The 16,597-nt window shown below is 43.4% G+C and overlaps 2 protein-coding genes across 3 annotated transcripts; both read right to left on the bottom strand.

Annotated features, from left to right (window-relative positions):
• Positions 1-3,776: 3,776 nt before the first annotated feature.
• LOC106578095 (uncharacterized) lies at positions 3,777-7,228 on the bottom strand. Of its 2 annotated transcripts, XM_082965315.1 has the most exons (3): positions 7,053-7,228; positions 6,593-6,625; positions 3,777-6,342 (listed from the first exon to the last, which is right to left on the bottom strand). In XM_082965315.1, exons 1-3 carry the CDS (start codon positions 7,108-7,110, stop codon positions 3,983-3,985), a joined length of 2,451 nt encoding a protein of 816 aa, XP_082821441.1. In that variant the 5' UTR covers positions 7,111-7,228; the 3' UTR covers positions 3,777-3,982. The 2 variants fall into 2 exon arrangements, with proteins under 2 accessions (XP_082821441.1, XP_014012161.1); XM_014156686.3 differs by lacking the exon at positions 6,593-6,625 and having other exon boundaries at positions 7,053-7,227.
• A 1,085-nt stretch (positions 7,229-8,313) lies between these two features.
• sb:cb1058 (uncharacterized) lies at positions 8,314-14,359 on the bottom strand. The gene is made up of 3 exons (XM_045700548.2): positions 14,066-14,359; positions 10,992-11,845; positions 8,314-9,555 (listed from the first exon to the last, which is right to left on the bottom strand). The coding sequence occupies exons 2-3, from the start codon at positions 11,736-11,738 to the stop codon at positions 9,418-9,420; spliced, it is 885 nt and encodes a 294-aa protein (XP_045556504.2). The 5' UTR covers positions 11,739-11,845; positions 14,066-14,359; the 3' UTR covers positions 8,314-9,417.
• Between the last annotated feature and the right edge of the window lie 2,238 nt (positions 14,360-16,597).

Raw genomic sequence — 16,597 nt, 5'->3', positions numbered from 1 at the left:
CTGTGCTCTGGGCTGGATAAAGGTCCGGCCTCCCATCGGTCCTCCTGTGGGTTGGGCAGACACTGACAAGCCTGCTCTTAGTGCGAGGGGCAGGGGTAAGGTGGGCTGCCTGCCTGGAGGGAGGGTGTCTGGGTGGGGGCTTGACCCCTGGACCACTGTCTCATTCTCAACTTTTGGCCACAACTGTATATGTATTATAATGGAAAAGGGGGGCAGATCAATACTAGGAAGATGTTGTTAATGTCCTGTTGAATGTTCCTCTTGGATCATCACTCTGACCCATGCAGTTTGTTAGACACTGACCTGATGAGTCATCATTACCGCCCCAGTCTGATTGGTTACGCTCTGATCAAGTCATCTCATACCTTGTGTATTAGTCCCTACAGTATCACCAGGGTTTAATTCTCACACTATTTTCCCTCTAGCTCTCCTGTTGTACACCGGCAAGCCCTCTTGCACTCCTGTTTGGTCAGCAAGGAAGTGGGACGTCTCGTTGGAACTGGGGAGAACCAGGCCAAGTCAATTCAACCCTGTGACTGTTTTGATGTATAAATAAATCTACAAATTAATGCTTGTCCTATTTTTCTTTCTTGGTGGTAGTAAATCAGACTTGGTGAATTTGGCCATTTTGAATGAACCATGTGGTGTTCTGAATTCCATACTGAACAATGTAACATTTCCTGTCATCTCATATTATATAGTTCTAGGTTTTAAACATGCACATTTTACGGTGACTGACGTTTCTCACTGGCTATAGAAAGTTGACATATTAATATTTTAATCAATTGATCTGTTTTTGAAAGGATGTTAGCGTTTAGCATGTCTAGTCATGTAGTAGGCTTGACCACTATGGGCTAGTTTGTAGTAGTCTTGACCACTATGGGCTAGTTTGTAGTAGGCTTGACCACTATGGGCTGTTTAGTTCTGGGCTTGGTCTGCGTTACACCATGTGGCGCCGATTTTATATTTTAATTTTTTTCTTCAGATCTAGCGTAAATTGGCTTTTAGGAGATATTTTAGCAATAAGGCCGGAGGGTGCGTGGTGTATATGGCCAATAATTCACGGCTAAGGGCTGTTCTTATGCACGACGCAGCAGTGCCTGGACACAGCCCATAGCTGTGGTATATTGGCGATATACAACAAACCCCCAAGCTGCCTTACTGCTGTTATAAACTGGGGTGGCAGGTAGCCTAGTGGTTAGAGCAGGTAGCCTAGTGGTTAGAGCAGGTAGCCTAGTGGTTAGAGTGGGTAGCCTAGTGGTTAAAGCGGGTAGCCTAGTGGTTAAAGCAGGTAGCCTAGTGGTTAGAGCAGGTAGCCCTAGTGGTTAGAGCAGGTAGCCCTAGTGGTTAGAGCAGGTAGCCCTAGTGGTTAGAGCAGGTAGCCTAGTGGTTAGAGCAGGTAGCCCTAGTGGTTAGAGCAGGTAGCCCTAGTGGTTAGAGCAGGTAGCCCTAGTGGTTAGAGCAGGGTAGCCTAGTGGTTAGAGCAGGTAGCCTAGTGGTTAGAGCAGGTAGCCCTAGTGGTTAGAGCAGGTAGCCCTAGTGGTTAGAGCAGGTAGCCCTAGTGGTTAGAGCAGGTAGCCCTAGTGGTTAGAGCAGGTAGCCCTAGTGGTTAGAGCAGGGTAGCCCTAGTGGTTAGAGCAGGGTAGCCCTAGTGGTTAGAGCAGGTAGCCCTAGTGATTAGTGCGTTGGTCCAGTAACCGGAAGGTTGCTGGATCGAATACCCCGAGCTGACAATGTAAAAATCTGTCCTTCTACCCCTGAACAAGGCAGTTAACCCACTGTTCCCCGGTAGGCCGTCATTGTAAATAGGGATTTGTTCTTAACTGACTTTTGTAGTTAAATAAAAAATAGTTGACACCTGATTCTTTATGCAGATATTTACGTTTTTGGAAAACATGAACACACTGAGGTAGATTTTACCAAACTTTGCATCTTTGCAGTTCTTCCAGTAAATGTGTGTTTGTAAAATGTTCAGTGTAAATTTTTAAAAGTAGTTATTGTGCATAGAGTTGTAAGACTTTTAAAACTTTGAAATCAACGATTTTTGTTTTGGCATACATTTTGAGTGGAAAATCTGAGTCAGTGCAATTCCGTTACTATGGAATTTCAACAAAGTAATTGTAATTTTTTATCCTTCAACCCTACAATGATTTTGAGGGGACTTTATCATGAATAATTGGGATGGAGGGACAATGAAATACCATACAGGAGAATTGAGATGGAGGGACAATGAAATACCATACAGGTTAATTGAGATGGAGGGACAATGAAATACCATACAGGAGAATTGGGATGGAGGGACAATGAAATACCATACAGGTTAATTGAGATGGAGGGACAATGAAATACCATACAGGAGAATTGGGATGGAGGGACAATGAAATACCATACAGGAGAATTGAGATGGAGATACAATACCATACAGGTTAATTGAGATGGAGGGACACTGCAATACCATACTTCATCTGCTGGAGAGGCACTGTGAACAAGGATACATGGCTTCTACTATCTTAGTTGGAGAAAGGCACAGCACTATAGCATTCCTTCATGTTTTTTTTATTTTCCATGCAGAACTCCTGTTAAAATATAACTTAACTTATACATTACATTTCCTTGTAGTTTGTAATACTTTTTTGTTGTTGTCCGGCATTACCGCCATATATTTCAATGTCTCAGACGTCCGATATTGATTTGGTTTGTCTTCATCTGTAATCTAATAAGTGAAGTGATTCGTAGGCCCAGTCAGCGTCATTCAGTGTGGTTTCAGAGGCTACAGTTCAGATTGTTAGCCTGCCTGGTCCCAGATCTGTTTGTGCTGTCATGTCAACAACTACTTGCCATGCTAAACAGGATAGCACAAACAGGTCTGGGACCAGGCATTGTAGCTAAAGATTTGTTCTACGGCATATAGGCCTACGTCTAGCCATATACAATGTATAACTGTGGTGCATACCTGTAGGTTAATTACTTCTCATGTTGTTTCGGTGAGCATTCATTGCTTTTCATTATATACTCAGGTCTCATTGGAAAAGGAGTGCTCATCTCAATATGATCTGAATAAATGAAGGATAAATACAATAGCATACCATATCCTTATGATCTGAATAATGATCTGAATAAATGAAGGATAAATACAATAGCATACCATACCATATCCTTATGTGTGTTGTTGTAAACCTGATGATCAATACAGGGCATTTTTTATTTATTTTTTTCTCACCAATTTCGTGGTATCCAATTGGTAGTAGTTACTGTCTTGTCTCATCGCTGCAACTCCCGTACGGACACGGGAGAGGCGAAGGTCGAGAGCCGTGCGTCCTCCGAAACACAACCCAACCAAGCCGCACTGCTTTTTGACACAATGCACATCCAACCCGGAAGCCAGCCGCACCAATGTCTGAGGAAACACCGTACACCTGGCGAGCTTGTCGGCGGGCACTGCGCCCCCCGGTCCGCCACAGGAGTTTCGCTAGTGCGCGATGAGACAAGGACATCCCTGCCGACCAAACCCCGCCCCATGGGCCTCCCGGTCGCGGCCGGCTGCGACAGAGCCTGGACTCAAACCCAGATTCTCTGGTGAAACAGCTAGCACTGCGATGCAGTGTCTTAGACCACTGCGCCACCCGGGAGGCCTAATACAGGACATTTAATTGAACAACTTCCTACATATATCCAGTAGATGGTGGTATAGACTCTATGCTTGTTCTGTTTAATCAATGGGAGCAGCAGGCATGCTGCACAACACAGTTCAGACAAAGACCAACACAACACACAAGTAACTATTGAGGACTATTTATTTAAAATATATATTGTAGGAATGTACAACAACATATTGGACATGGAAGAACATTAAACACCCACAAACTACTGCAACCATGTCAACATCTAAAAAACAATACAAAATATTATATCTCTTATCTTTCATTAATCCCCTCAGAACTGTTTCCCCTCAGAACTGTTCTGGTCCCAGAGATCCGTAGTTCTAATACCTGCGCATCCATGGAAACCGAGGCCACAACATGCGGCCCCTGTTCCACAACATGCGGCCCCTGTTCCACAATGACACCGCCTTCTTTGCAGCATCAGACGCTTTCTGGTCCTTCTCCTCCTCTTTGGCTTCCAGACTGGTGGTGGTGGTGGAGGGTAGGGCCTTGCTGGGAGAACATGCAGTCCCACGTCGGCTCTCTCCTGTGGGTTCCTCTAGCACGGCGGTGGGGGTGGTACGGTTGGTGGGGGTCAGAGTAGTGGTGATGTTGTTGTCACTGTAGTCAGATAGAACAATGACTGTGGAGTTACCATGGACAGAGCTGACCGTGCTTTCAGCAGAGGGTACCATGGAGATGCTGCTGCTGTTTCCCTGACCAATCCTACTAACTTCAGTTGGGACTTCAATGTCTGCTGTGCTGTTACCCTGGTTACCTGTCGTACTGACTTCAGCCGAGCCCCAATCATAGTCAGTGTTGTCAATGGTGGTGGTGGGATGGTGACTGGCACTGGCGGTGGTGTTACCATAGCTACAGCTGCTACAGTTGTTATCTCCGCTCCTATTCTCCTCCTCTTCCTCCAACCCAGAGCCTAGTACCTCTAGTTCAGCATCATCAGCAGATTGGAGGTGGTCACTGTCAGGTTCGAGAGGAGAGGAGGAGGAGGATGAAGTGTGGGCAGCTTTTTCACTGCTGGCTACATTCACATAGTGGTTAGAGTAACTAGGTTCAGAGTCAATGTAGTCAATGTAGTTCAGCACAACAGTTGACTTTGTGGTGCTTTCATCAGGATCCACAGACTCCAAGGAAGGATAGCCAATCATAGGAGCCGCAATAGGAAGCACATCCTGGTTCTCATTCTCGTCACTCCGCTCCACGCTGGTACTAGTAACCGTAGGTGATGTGGTTCCTTCGTCTCCGCTGGTAACAGTACTCTGGTAGTCATTGGTCGCTTCGATGGAATCTTCATATTCAGTGTAGCCAATGGCGGAAGAGGAGAGGGTAACGGCTTCCTGACTTTCATTGTGAGCATTTGCTTCTTCTCTTATAAAGTACAATTTGTCGCTGAAGCCACTAATAGCAACTGAGGACGAGTAGTTGGCCTCAGCGCTAACATTATACTGACCTGTTATCACAGAGCCATTAGCCTCAGCGCTAACATTATAGTCACCTGTTATCACAGAGCCATTAGCCTCAGCTCTAACATTATAGTCACCTGTTATCACAGAGCCATTAGCCTCAACGCTAACATTATAGTGACCTGTTATCACAGAGCCATTAGCCTCAGTGCTAACATTATAGTGACCTGTTATCACAGAGCCATTAGCCTCAGTGCTAACATTATAGTCACCTGTTATCACAGAGCCATTAGCCTCAGTGCTAACATTATAGTCACCTGTTATCACAGAGCCATTAGCCTCAGCGCTAACATTATAGTCACCTGTTGAGTCATAAGCCTGATTAATATCGTCGATCAGGGGGTCTGAGAGTGAAGCATCCTGAGTAGTATTAAGATGGCCAATGGCTTCCTCCTCTTCTTCCCGCTCTTCCTCCTCCTCCAGGCCCAGCATGAAGTCTGTGGTCGGTTCAGCCTGCGCTGCCGTCTCAGTAACTACTGCACTAGTATCTACTGTGACAGTAACGTTAGTGTTGTTACGATGTAAACTAAGACTAGTGTTGCCAAGGTCATCGGTGACCGAGACAGAATCTGTCCGATGAGTGTAGAAGTCAATGACGTCGGGGGCTGACATAGGATCAACGTTTAGATCAGCTAACGAATCACTTGTTTCCAGCACCACCACAGATCCATTCGGATGAGGACAGTCCTCCAAAGTCACAGAGAGATCTTCAGTGTGGCCACTAGCGTTGCTCTGGCTAATGTTGGTTCCATCAAGAGAGTTGTTTAGCTCAGAATAAGAAACAGCAGAAGAAGAGGAAGGTGTAACATCACTGCTGCTATTCCAACCACTAGCGGTCGCCATTTTAGTTTTGTTGTCTATCTGTTCAGTGTAGCCAATATCGTCAGCTGATGATGATGACGCTTGATCATTAATAAGTTGACTGGCATTCCGGCTGGCGTTGAATTTGAGACCACCACTTGGAGAAGTTGTGGATATTGAGTCAAAGTGGTCAGTATTGCCAATGGTTGAAAATCCAGATAGATCAATAATATCTTGATGGGATGGTGTGTTGTGCTGGTCTTTGGATGCTGCTGTAGGATTGTGGTGAGTTTGGGTCAGAAGATGTGATGGGGAAGGAGTGAGGACATCTTGGCTTGTTGAGAGGTCTCCCTGTGGCTCCAATGTGTAGGCAGCAGGGATGAGGGGTGCTGCTGGGAATGGGATGTACCTCAGTGACCCTACAGGAGAGGAGCGGAGAAACAATGACTGTACTGTAGTGGGCTGGTTTGGATGTGACTGAGAATCATAATCTTGAGCCATACTCTGACTAGGCAAGAATACAGAATATCTGGCTAAGTAGTGGCTAAGCATGGCTAAATTGTGGCTAAGCATGGCTACATGCTTAGCAACTACAACACTTTTTATTTAATCATTATTTAACTAGGTAAGTCAGTTAAGAACAAATTCTTATTTACAATGACTGCCTACCAAAAGTCAAAAGGCCTCCTGCGGGGACGGGGCCTGAGATTAATAATAAAAATAATTAAAAAAAAAAGAAACATCAATGACAATGATCTACATCTAATATGATAAACAACGTTAACGTTACATCATTGACACAACATAGGCTACTGTCTGTGACTGTTGACACAATATATTATTAGCTATATTGTGTTTGAGTGATTATTTATAGAGTGGTGTTTGTGTAATATTTTATGGCCAGTTGAAGCATCATAATTTACACACAATTCAATTGCAATAATAACTGGTATTTTCTTCGAGCTAATCTGACAGCTCTCTTTTTCAAACAATCACAGCTAACGTTACGCGTTAGTCTCGCAAGGCTGAGTGTGACACTTAGCTAGCTAGCTATCAAATAACCTTTAGCTATGCTAACGTTACGTTGGCAAATGTTGCTAGACAATTAATTATTAACAAAGTTATTTACCTTCATCAAATAGCAATAAGAGGACGCAGAATATCAAATGACGACGGCAACTCATCATAGCCGGTCAAATCAACAGAGATATTATTAGCAGAATTTGTAAAATTATCAACTCAAACGGTTTAGCTAGTGCATCATTTTGTCGATGAAAAATACTTTTTTATTTGAATGTGCCAATGAAATCAAAGAAATATAACATTGTGCATTTTTATTGGTTACTTCAAAGATTCTAAATACTGTAGTAACAGTCGCTAGGCGCTGTCGATAAACGTCCTATAGTGTCGCGACGTGGCTGGTACACTGGCTTCATTTATTTCATCTGTCATCTTTGATATCGTTATACTGCCCTACCAAGCAAAAAGGCAGTAACTGCTAATTTGGTCGAAAATGAGTTAATGACACTTAATCGTGTGGACAAGTATCCTGCCTCTAGTGTATTGTGTTTTGGAGAAAATGGGGGTTTATATTAGCAGTAACTGCAAAAAGTTACTGTGAAACTAAGGTAAATTGCAGTAACTTAATTTACTGCCTTTTAACTTGGTTTTAACCGGTCCTTGGCTGCAGTTAATGCATTTTACCTTGATATCATTGTATTCTGATAGTGATACAATCAAACCTGTATGACACTGACTGACAGTTACACACACGTACATTGCTAATCTAGGGACACAACATCATGGCACAGCCTTCCCGGGTGGGAAGGATGGTTGAATTTGCTCTGAAACCCTGACATCCAGACACTGGTAACAATTAGCTAGCTAAGTAGATCTGATAACATCATTAATTAATTAGCTAGCTAACTAACTAGCGAGCATAGACTAACAATGCTACCTGCTCTCATAATGAATTATATTCTGACATTTCATTTGATGGTTTCTTTGAATCAGTTCACCACACACACACAGCCATCTAGCTAGAGCTGACCAAAATGTAAAAAACCTACCTAAATTAGCATGAATAAATATATTTGAAGTACCTGTTACCATAAATGACGATCGTGAAATTATTCTAGCTTCAATCTATTATCCCTATAATTTTATTCAGACATTCAATGGGTTATATGAATCAGTAACGTTACACCACACGATCGATAGCCAGCTGACAGTCTGTTAGACGCGCACCCCATACAGAGGGTGCGTTCGTAAATTCACCCGGGAGTCCCAGAGGCAAAAGCTAAAGCGCAGTTACTGCCTTTTGCCTTTGTAGGGCAGTATAAAGCTGACCAAAAACGTTATTTTCTTAGGAGGATGAAGAACCAGATATATTTGAGAAATTAGCTTATTGTAAAGCATATTTTATTTTAGGACAAAGGCTACAAGATGGCACAAGAAAAACAAAGCATTGATTTTTAAACAAAATATCATAACAATTTAGTCATTCACGCACAATATAGAAACATTTTTTCCTCCACTAGCTCAGTATAGCTCTAATAGGATTCTGAGCTTGACTTCAATGCTGCAAGAGAGAGATTGGATGTTGTGATTTAGGCCAATAATTAACAATAAATAAACTCTTTGGTAAGATATTATTGAGAGAGATTACCCAGAAAAATGTGCAAAGCGATCATATAGTAAATAAATTAATATTAATAAATAATGTATTAAATGTGTTTGTGTGCGCAACCTCCTTTTTAGACAAAGCCAGAGGACCAAAGTTTGAGACCGTTATTTCGTACCCTCATGTCCCCCATAGTTAGTTCATTTCATGGTATGAAAACGTTCTCCTTTTATGAAACAAACATAACACACTTGGGCTACGTTCAATAGGTACATGGATAGTGAAACATAAGTTATCAGGTCTCATCTTGGGCTACGTTCAATAGGCACATGGATAGTGAAACATAAGTTATCAGGTCTCATCTGGGCTACGTTCAATAGGTACATGGATAGTGAAACATAAGTTATCAGGTCTCATCTTGGGCTACGTTCAATAGGTACATGGATAGTGAAACATAAGTTATCCCTCAGGTTGCACAACACTGAAACCATCATACAGACGGTCCTCCAGAGAGGTTGAACCTCACCCTGTGAGGAAGTATTAAACCCATTCCCTATTTAGTGCACTAGTACAATAGTGTGCTATTTGGAATTCAGAATCAGAATGAGTTAAACGGTGTGTACTTCCTGGTGTTCATCAGGTGCTTTTCATATTGATCATTGATAAACCAGTATGTACTAGATCAATATCACTGATTGATTAATCAAATTGAACCATACATTGAGGTGAACACAGGTCATTTGCGTTGAGTTGCGAACACAAACGGAACACTCTGTCCAAGACAGCCTCAATCTCAAATCACAATATGGGTGTTACATAACCTGATTGGAACAATTGCAGTTTACAGATTAGATGAACAGGTTTGTGAACCCTATCTGTATTCTGCTAATGCTGAGGAATGGTGCATTTCCCTTGATGGTGATGATGATGATGAGTCAGGTGTGAGCGTCACGCTGTACAGGTTAGTGACGAAGGTCTCCCACCCTCGACGGAACGCTCGGTCGAAAGTCTGAAGGGGATAGAATGAATAATCAATATAGGTGACCAGAAAACATTGTTTGATTGATATTGATAAAAACATTGTGAACAAAAAGAAAACATTTCAATTGGAACATGACCTAGTCAAGACCAGAACAAGGTAACTTGTTTATGTGTTCAGAGTGGATGTGTATCATTATTCATTTGATGTAGTTACATGTTGTGTTTATCCTGGTCTCTTTCTCTTATGACATGACCCCTGACCTCTGTGTAATCAGGAAGGAATATTGGCCTGGTGGTTTCTGGGTAGGAGCGAGGGATGATCGCTAGTGCCCTCAAACAACGATCTGTGGTCAGATAGTAAGGCACAGGAATGACACCTGTGTGTGTGTTCTCCCTGCTGATGGAGAAGAAAGAGAAGGACAGACAGGGGGAGGAGAAAGGCCCAGGGTTGTTCCTAAATAATGTGTGAGGAGATGTGGAGGGAGGGGGGAGGAGAGGAGGATGAGGAAGGCAGATGATAAAGAGAGAGGGAACATTTCCCAATGTGGAGGAGGAGAGGAAAGGGGGATGGATTCATAAAGCAAACAGACAACATGTTAGGGTTAGGGAGGGGAAGGGAAGAGAAGAGAAGAGAAGAGAGGAGAGGAGAGGGTCGCAGGTGGGGAGTACAGGTGTGTCACCTGATACTAGCTAAGGAGTTGTCCTGGGACTATTACTATAGCTATAATATTACTATAGCTATAATATTACTATAGCTATAATATTACTATAGCGATAATGTTACTATAGCTATAATATTACTATAGCGATAATGTTACTATAGCTATAATATTACTATAGCGATAATGTTACCATAGCTATAATATTACTATAGCGATAATGTTACCATAGCTATAATATTACTATAGCGATAATGTTACCATAGCGATAATGTTACCATAGCTATAATGTTACTATAGCTATAATGTTACTATAGCTATAATATTACTGTAGCGATAATGTTACTATAATATCTGTCTTTGTTTTTGGCACATTAGGCCTAACTGTCTATCAACTGAATAAAATAAGAAATAGATTTTAAAATGGCCTACAGAGTTAATTTAGCATTTGAGCTCATGGGGTGGGTGACGTACACAGATCAGTCATTGGACTCTGACCAGACCGTTAATAATATGGGCATAGAGGGTCATATAAATGTTTCCATAAATGACTAATTACTGGCTGCTGTTCTTGGAATGTAACTGTGGAAGTGGAACTTTAACCCATTGTTACTCGCTCTGGGAGAATTCCACAGGGAGGGGAGAATGTGTTAAGTAATCCGTGTCCTGTCCTCTGTCTAAATGGAACTAGGTAGGAAGGGTAAACCTGCATACTACTGCTGCTGCTACAACAATAACAAGTGGAGGTTTTCCAAGGGTACCTGGAAGGCAAAACACACACTAACATCCTCTCTCGTTCTCTCACCTTGCGGTAGTTCTTCAGTGTACTCCTCTTCCTCATCACCTTCATCCCCTCCTGTCCCTTCATCTCCTCCTTCTCTTCTTCCCTCCCTCTATTCTCGTCCTTTATCAGAACCTGGTCATCCGCTTCTTCTCGGCTCGCAAAGTGGACCAGCGTCCTCTCCTCTTCTGTTCTCCTCTCTTTCTCCCTCTGTCCTTCTTCAGTCTCTACCCTCACTTCCACCTCCAGGACCTCCAGGACAGGGGCCTGCGTCTCCATCTCTGTACCCAGGATCGGGCCCTCCTCCCTGGGGGAGACCGTCTGGGGCTCGGCCCCCTGTTTTTTCCCGGTGCTCCTCCCCCAGCGGCTCCTTCTCACATCCATCGCTGTGACCTCCAGGACAGGGGCCTCCATCTCCGTACCCAGGATCTGGTCCCCCTGCCTAGGGGAGATCGCCTGGGGTTTGGCCTTCCTGGAGCTTCTTCTCCAGCGGGAGCTGAGCCGGCTGGGTTTCCTTCGGAGGAGAGTAGTGTCGTCATCTCCCATCATTCCCTGGTTAAAGTCAAACACCCCGTGCTCTCCCCGGTCCGTCTCTCCCCCCGTAGAGAGCTCTGTGGCTGGGCACGATCCCCCCCAGTCCCCCTCTCTCCCCCTCTCCTCCTCCTCTCCTCCCATCTCGGGCTCATCCAGGCGGCCGTAGAACCCAGAACTCTTGTCCAGGTACTTCGGAGACCTGACGGAACCGTTTCTGGGACTCTTTCCGATCGCCATCTTTTCTTTTTTTAATTCTCTCCTTCTCTTCTCTTTCTTTTGTCTCTCCTTCTCTTCTCTTTCGCAATGCAACGTATCTCTGTGTTGTTGTTTTTATGTCTTTAAAGCTGGGTGAGAGAAAGGGGGGTGAGGAGAAACGGGGGAGAGAGAAAGGGGGGTGAGGAGAAAGGGGGGTGAGGAGAAACGGGGGAGAGAGAAAGGGGGGTGAGGAGAAAGGGGGGTGAGGAGAAACGGGGGAGAGAGAAAGGGGGGTGAGGAGAAAGGGGGGTGAGGAGAAACGGGGGAGAGAGAAAGGGGGGTGAGGAGAAACGGGGGAGAGAGAAAGGGGGGTGAGGAGAAACGGGGGAGAGAGAAAGGGGGGAGAGAGAAAGGGATTCATGTCTTAATGTAGTTCTTCCAGATAGATGATCTCATTCTCTGTACGACACACACACACACACACACACACACACACACACACACACACACACACACACACACACACACACACACACACACACACACACACACACACACACACACACACACACACACACACACACACACACACCAGAGGTTGTGGATGGGGTGGTTTTTTGATTCGGTATGAAATAAGACAAAAAGAAGCATTGTGCTGGATGAGATACAACAGTAATGTGTCAGATAATGTTTATCTGTGTGTTTATCTGTCACTCCATCTGTCTCTGTCACATCATCTCATCTGGATGACAGAGAGTTCACTGTGTGTGTGTCTGTGTGCCGCCTCTGTGTGTTCAGTTTATGACGGAGATAACAGAGACTCCTGGTTCCAGACTCACTCAGACTTTGACTCTTTGCTCTCTAGTTGGAGCCTCAAACGCTGCCAGCTTCCACGCACCCTATTCCCTAGGTAGTGCACTACTTTCAATGGGCCCTGCTCAAAAGTAATGCACTAAATAGGGTGCCATTTGGAACGTAGACCTATGAGTCACATCATGACTATCTCCATGACAAAAACAGGTTATAACTGTATGTCTGTCTGTCTGTATATATCTGTCTGTCTTTATATATCTGTCTGTATATATCTGTCTGTATGTATATGTCTGTCTGTATATATATCTGTCTGTATGTATATGTCTGTCTGCATATATCTGTCTGTATATATCTGTCTGTATATGTCTGTCTGCATATATCTGTCTGTATATGTCTGTCTTTATATATCTGTCTGTATATATCTGTCTGTATGTATATGTCTGTCTGTATATATATCTGTCTGTATATATATCTGTCTGTATGTATATGTCTGTCTGCATATATCTGTCTGTAATTATCTGTCTGTATATGTCTGTCTGTATATGTCTGTCTGTATATGTCTGTCTGCATATATCTGTCTGTATATGTCTGTCTGTATGTATATGTCTGTCTGTATATATATCTGTCTGTATGTATATGTCTGTCTGCATATATCTGTCTGTATATATCTGGCTGTATATATCTGTCTGTATATGTCTGTCTGCATATATCTGTCTGCATATATCTGTCTGTATATGTCTGTCTTTATATATCTGTCTGTATATATCTGTCTGAATGTATATGTCTGTCTGTATATATATCTGTCTGTATATATCTGTCTGTATGTATATGTCTGTCTGTATATATATCTGTCTGTATGTATATGTCTGTCTGCATATATCTGTCTGTATATATCTGTCTGTATATATCTGTCCGTATATATATGTCTGTATATGTCTGTCTGTATGTATATGTCTGTCTGTATATATGTCTGTCCGTATATATGTCTGCATATATCTGTCCGTAGATATCTGTCTGTATATCTATGTCAATGTTAATTAACTCAGACTGTTGTCAAACCATTTCATATGGAAACTCATAGATATGTAAAACAGTATCTAAACGTTTCCTTCTGTTTCACTAACTATAACATGTGAACCATGTGATTGGTAATTAACATTGACATAGATATACAGATAGATATATACAGATAGATATACATATGAAAACTCATAAAATCATAGATATGTAAAACAGTATCTAGACGTTTCTTTCTGTTTCACTAACTGTAACATGTGAACCATGTGATTGGTTAGAGATGTACAAATGCTTGTCTGGTTAGAAAACCTGTGGATCTTTGTCAAGTTGGCTAATATTGGTTTAACATGGAGGTAAATCAGAAGTCCAACACATTACTCAGTCAGACGACGTAACAGCATTTATACATAACTAACATACTTTAGTGAATACTGGAAAGTACAGAGTGAAAGAGATGAAAGAGAGATCGAGAAAGACAGAGAGAATGATGGAAAGAAAGACAGAAAGAGAGAAGGAGAGATGAGAGAGCGCTGTCGTACCTGCAGTGCCTCTGTGTTTCCTGGGTGATCTTCTCTGTGTTCTGAGTGACTGTTGCTTTGGGAACTCTTCTCATATATTCTCCTCCGTCACACACCCTGCCTGAACTCGCTGTCACCAGAGAGAAAAGAAAACACCCACACTATCTCTCTGACACTCACAAGCCTGATGGAGGACTGGTTGACGTACACACTGATACAAACACAGATAGATATGGAATACAAGAGATAACTACATTAGGGCCCTCTGGTCAAAAGTAATGCACTGTGTAGGAATGTATCCACTGACACACATAGATACCCAGTACTGTTGTTAGTTTTGAACAATCATGACCGTCATACTAACTGTCGCATGGAACAGCCTGAGAACATGTCTTACACAATCAACATGTTCTCTTTAGATACAGTACACACATGACTAGATTGATGGTGTAGCAACTGTTGTTACACTGTACTAATTGGTATATCTAACTACTCGTGTACACCTGGTAATCTCAGCACTCAGAACTAAAATCAGGCACATGAGACTATTGTATACACATAAACAGATTAAGATGTATAGCAACTAGAAATCAGTTTGGTCTGTTGTGAGGGTCTGTTGTGAGGGTCAGTTTGGTCTGTTGTGAGGGTCAGTTTGGTCTGTTGTGAGGGTCTGTTTGGTCTGTTGTGAGGGTCAGTTTGGTCTGTTGTGAGGGTCTGTTGTGAGGGTCTGTTTGGTCTGTGAGGGTCAGTTTGGTCTGTTGTGAGGGTCAGTTTGGTCTGTTGTGAGGGTCTGTTTGGTCTGTTGTGAGGGTCTGTTTGGTCTGTTGTGAGGGTCTGTTGTGAGGGTCTGTTTGGTCTGTTGTGAGGGTCTGTTTGGTCTGTTGTGAGGGTCTGTTTGGTCTGTTGTGAGGGTCTGTTGTGAGGGTCAGTTTGGTCTGTTGTGAGGGTCAGTTTGGTCTGTTATGAGGGTCAGTTTGGTCTGTTGTGAGGGTCAGTTTGGTCTGTTGTGAGGGTCTGTTGTGAGGGTCAGTTTGGTCTGTGAGGGTCAGTTTGGTCTGTTGTGAGGGTCAGTTTGGTCTGTTGTGAGGGTCTGTTGTGAGGGTCAGTTTGGTCTGTTGTGAGGGTCTGTTGTGAGGGTCAGTTTGGTCTGTTGTGAGGGTCAGTTTGGTCTGTTATGAGGGTCAGTTTGGTCTGTTGTGAGGGTCAGTTTGGTCTGTTGTGAGGGTCTGTTGTGAGGGTCAGTTTGGTCTGTGAGGGTCAGTTTGGTCTGTTGTGAGGGTCTGTTTGGTCTGTGAGGGTCAGTTTGGTCTGTTGTGAGGGTCAGTTTGGTCTGTTGTGAGGGTCAGTTTGGTCTGTTGTGAGGGTCTGTTGTGAGGGTCAGTTTGGTCTGTTGTGAGGGTCTGTTGTGAGGGTCAGTTTGGTCTGTTATGAGGGTCAGTTTGGTCTGTTGTGAGGGTCAGTTTGGTCTGTTGTGAGGGTCTGTTGTGAGGGTCAGTTTGGTCTGTTGTGAGGGTCAGTTTGGTCTGTTGTGAGGGTCAGTTTGGTCTGTTGTGAGGGTCAGTTTGGTCTGTTGTGAGGGTCAGTTTGGTCTGTTGTGAGGGTCTGTTGTGAGGGTCTGTTTGGTCTGTTGTGAGGGTCAGTTTGGTCTGTTGTGAGGGTCAGTTTGGTCTGTGTGAGTATACAATACAAACTTGTAATTTCCTATACAAGAGTTATTTGAATAGTATTCGTGCCGCTCCTTTGGTATCCAGAGGAATGTGTGTGTGTGTGTTTGGGATGTAAACAAGGGTGTGAGCACTGAGTTTTTCTTCATCCCAGGTTTTTTACCACTCAGATAATTACCCTATCCCTTTGTCTCTACCACATCTACCACACACACGAGGCAGCATGGTCTTGCTCTGTTAGGATGTGGTGTGCCACTGACTGTGATCCAACATGTAGTGTGTGAATCACAGGATCAAACCATGTGTCTGTCATCTGATTCATGGCCACTAGTCTGATTACTCACCTGACAACGCACCCACACCTCAGGGGAAGTAGGAGAGAGAGAGAGGGTTGAAATTCCATATATGGTCATAATCACTACACACTCCCACCGGAGTGGGCGGAACAGCTGTCAATCAAAGACCCAGCTGTGAGGTAGTGTTCAGAAGCTATAGGAAAATTAGGGTTCCGGAACACAGGAAGAGACTAAGTCACCAGTTACCGTTTATGTCCCAAATGGCAACCTATTCCCTACATAGTGCACTACTTTTGAACCAGAACCCTATGGGCCCATTATAGCTCCATTTGTTGTTTTGGGTCTGTACTCCAGCACTGAAATAATACAATGAATATGAGGTTAAGGTGCAGACTGTCAGCTTTAATTTGTGGGAATTTTAATCGTTATCGGGTGAACCGTTTAGAAATTACAGCACTTTTACAGCACCCCCCCCCCCCCCTTTAGGGGACCTAAAGTATTATTAATATAACTATTTTTTTTGGGGGGGGGGGGAGAGATCAGCTTCAATATAACTATTTTGGGGGGAGATCAGCTTCAACATAACTATTTTG

This window comes from Salmo salar, chromosome 18 (assembly GCF_965601325.2).
Source record: "Salmo salar chromosome 18, fSalSal1, whole genome shotgun sequence".
NCBI lineage: Eukaryota > Metazoa > Chordata > Actinopteri > Salmoniformes > Salmonidae > Salmo > Salmo salar.
The sequence above is the reverse complement of the archived record's forward strand: the minus strand, read 5'-3'. Positions and strand labels throughout refer to the sequence as shown.

Coding starts and splice junctions, on each gene's coding strand:
- LOC106578095 (XM_082965315.1), bottom strand. CDS start 7,110: ATGATGAGTTGCCGTCGTCATTTGATATTCTGCGTCCTCTTATTGCTA. Junction 6,626..7,052: donor CTTATTGCTATTTGATGAAG/GTAAATAACTTT, acceptor TATTAATCTCAG/GCCCCGTCCCCGCAGGAGGC. Junction 6,343..6,592: donor AGGAGGCCTTTTGACTTTTG/GTAGGCAGTCAT, acceptor CCTCTCCTGTAG/GGTCACTGAGGTACATCCCA.
- sb:cb1058 (XM_045700548.2), bottom strand. CDS start 11,738: ATGGCGATCGGAAAGAGTCCCAGAAACGGTTCCGTCAGGTCTCCGAAG. Junction 9,556..10,991: donor CACTGAAGAACTACCGCAAG/GTGAGAGAACGA, acceptor TATCCCCTTCAG/ACTTTCGACCGAGCGTTCCG.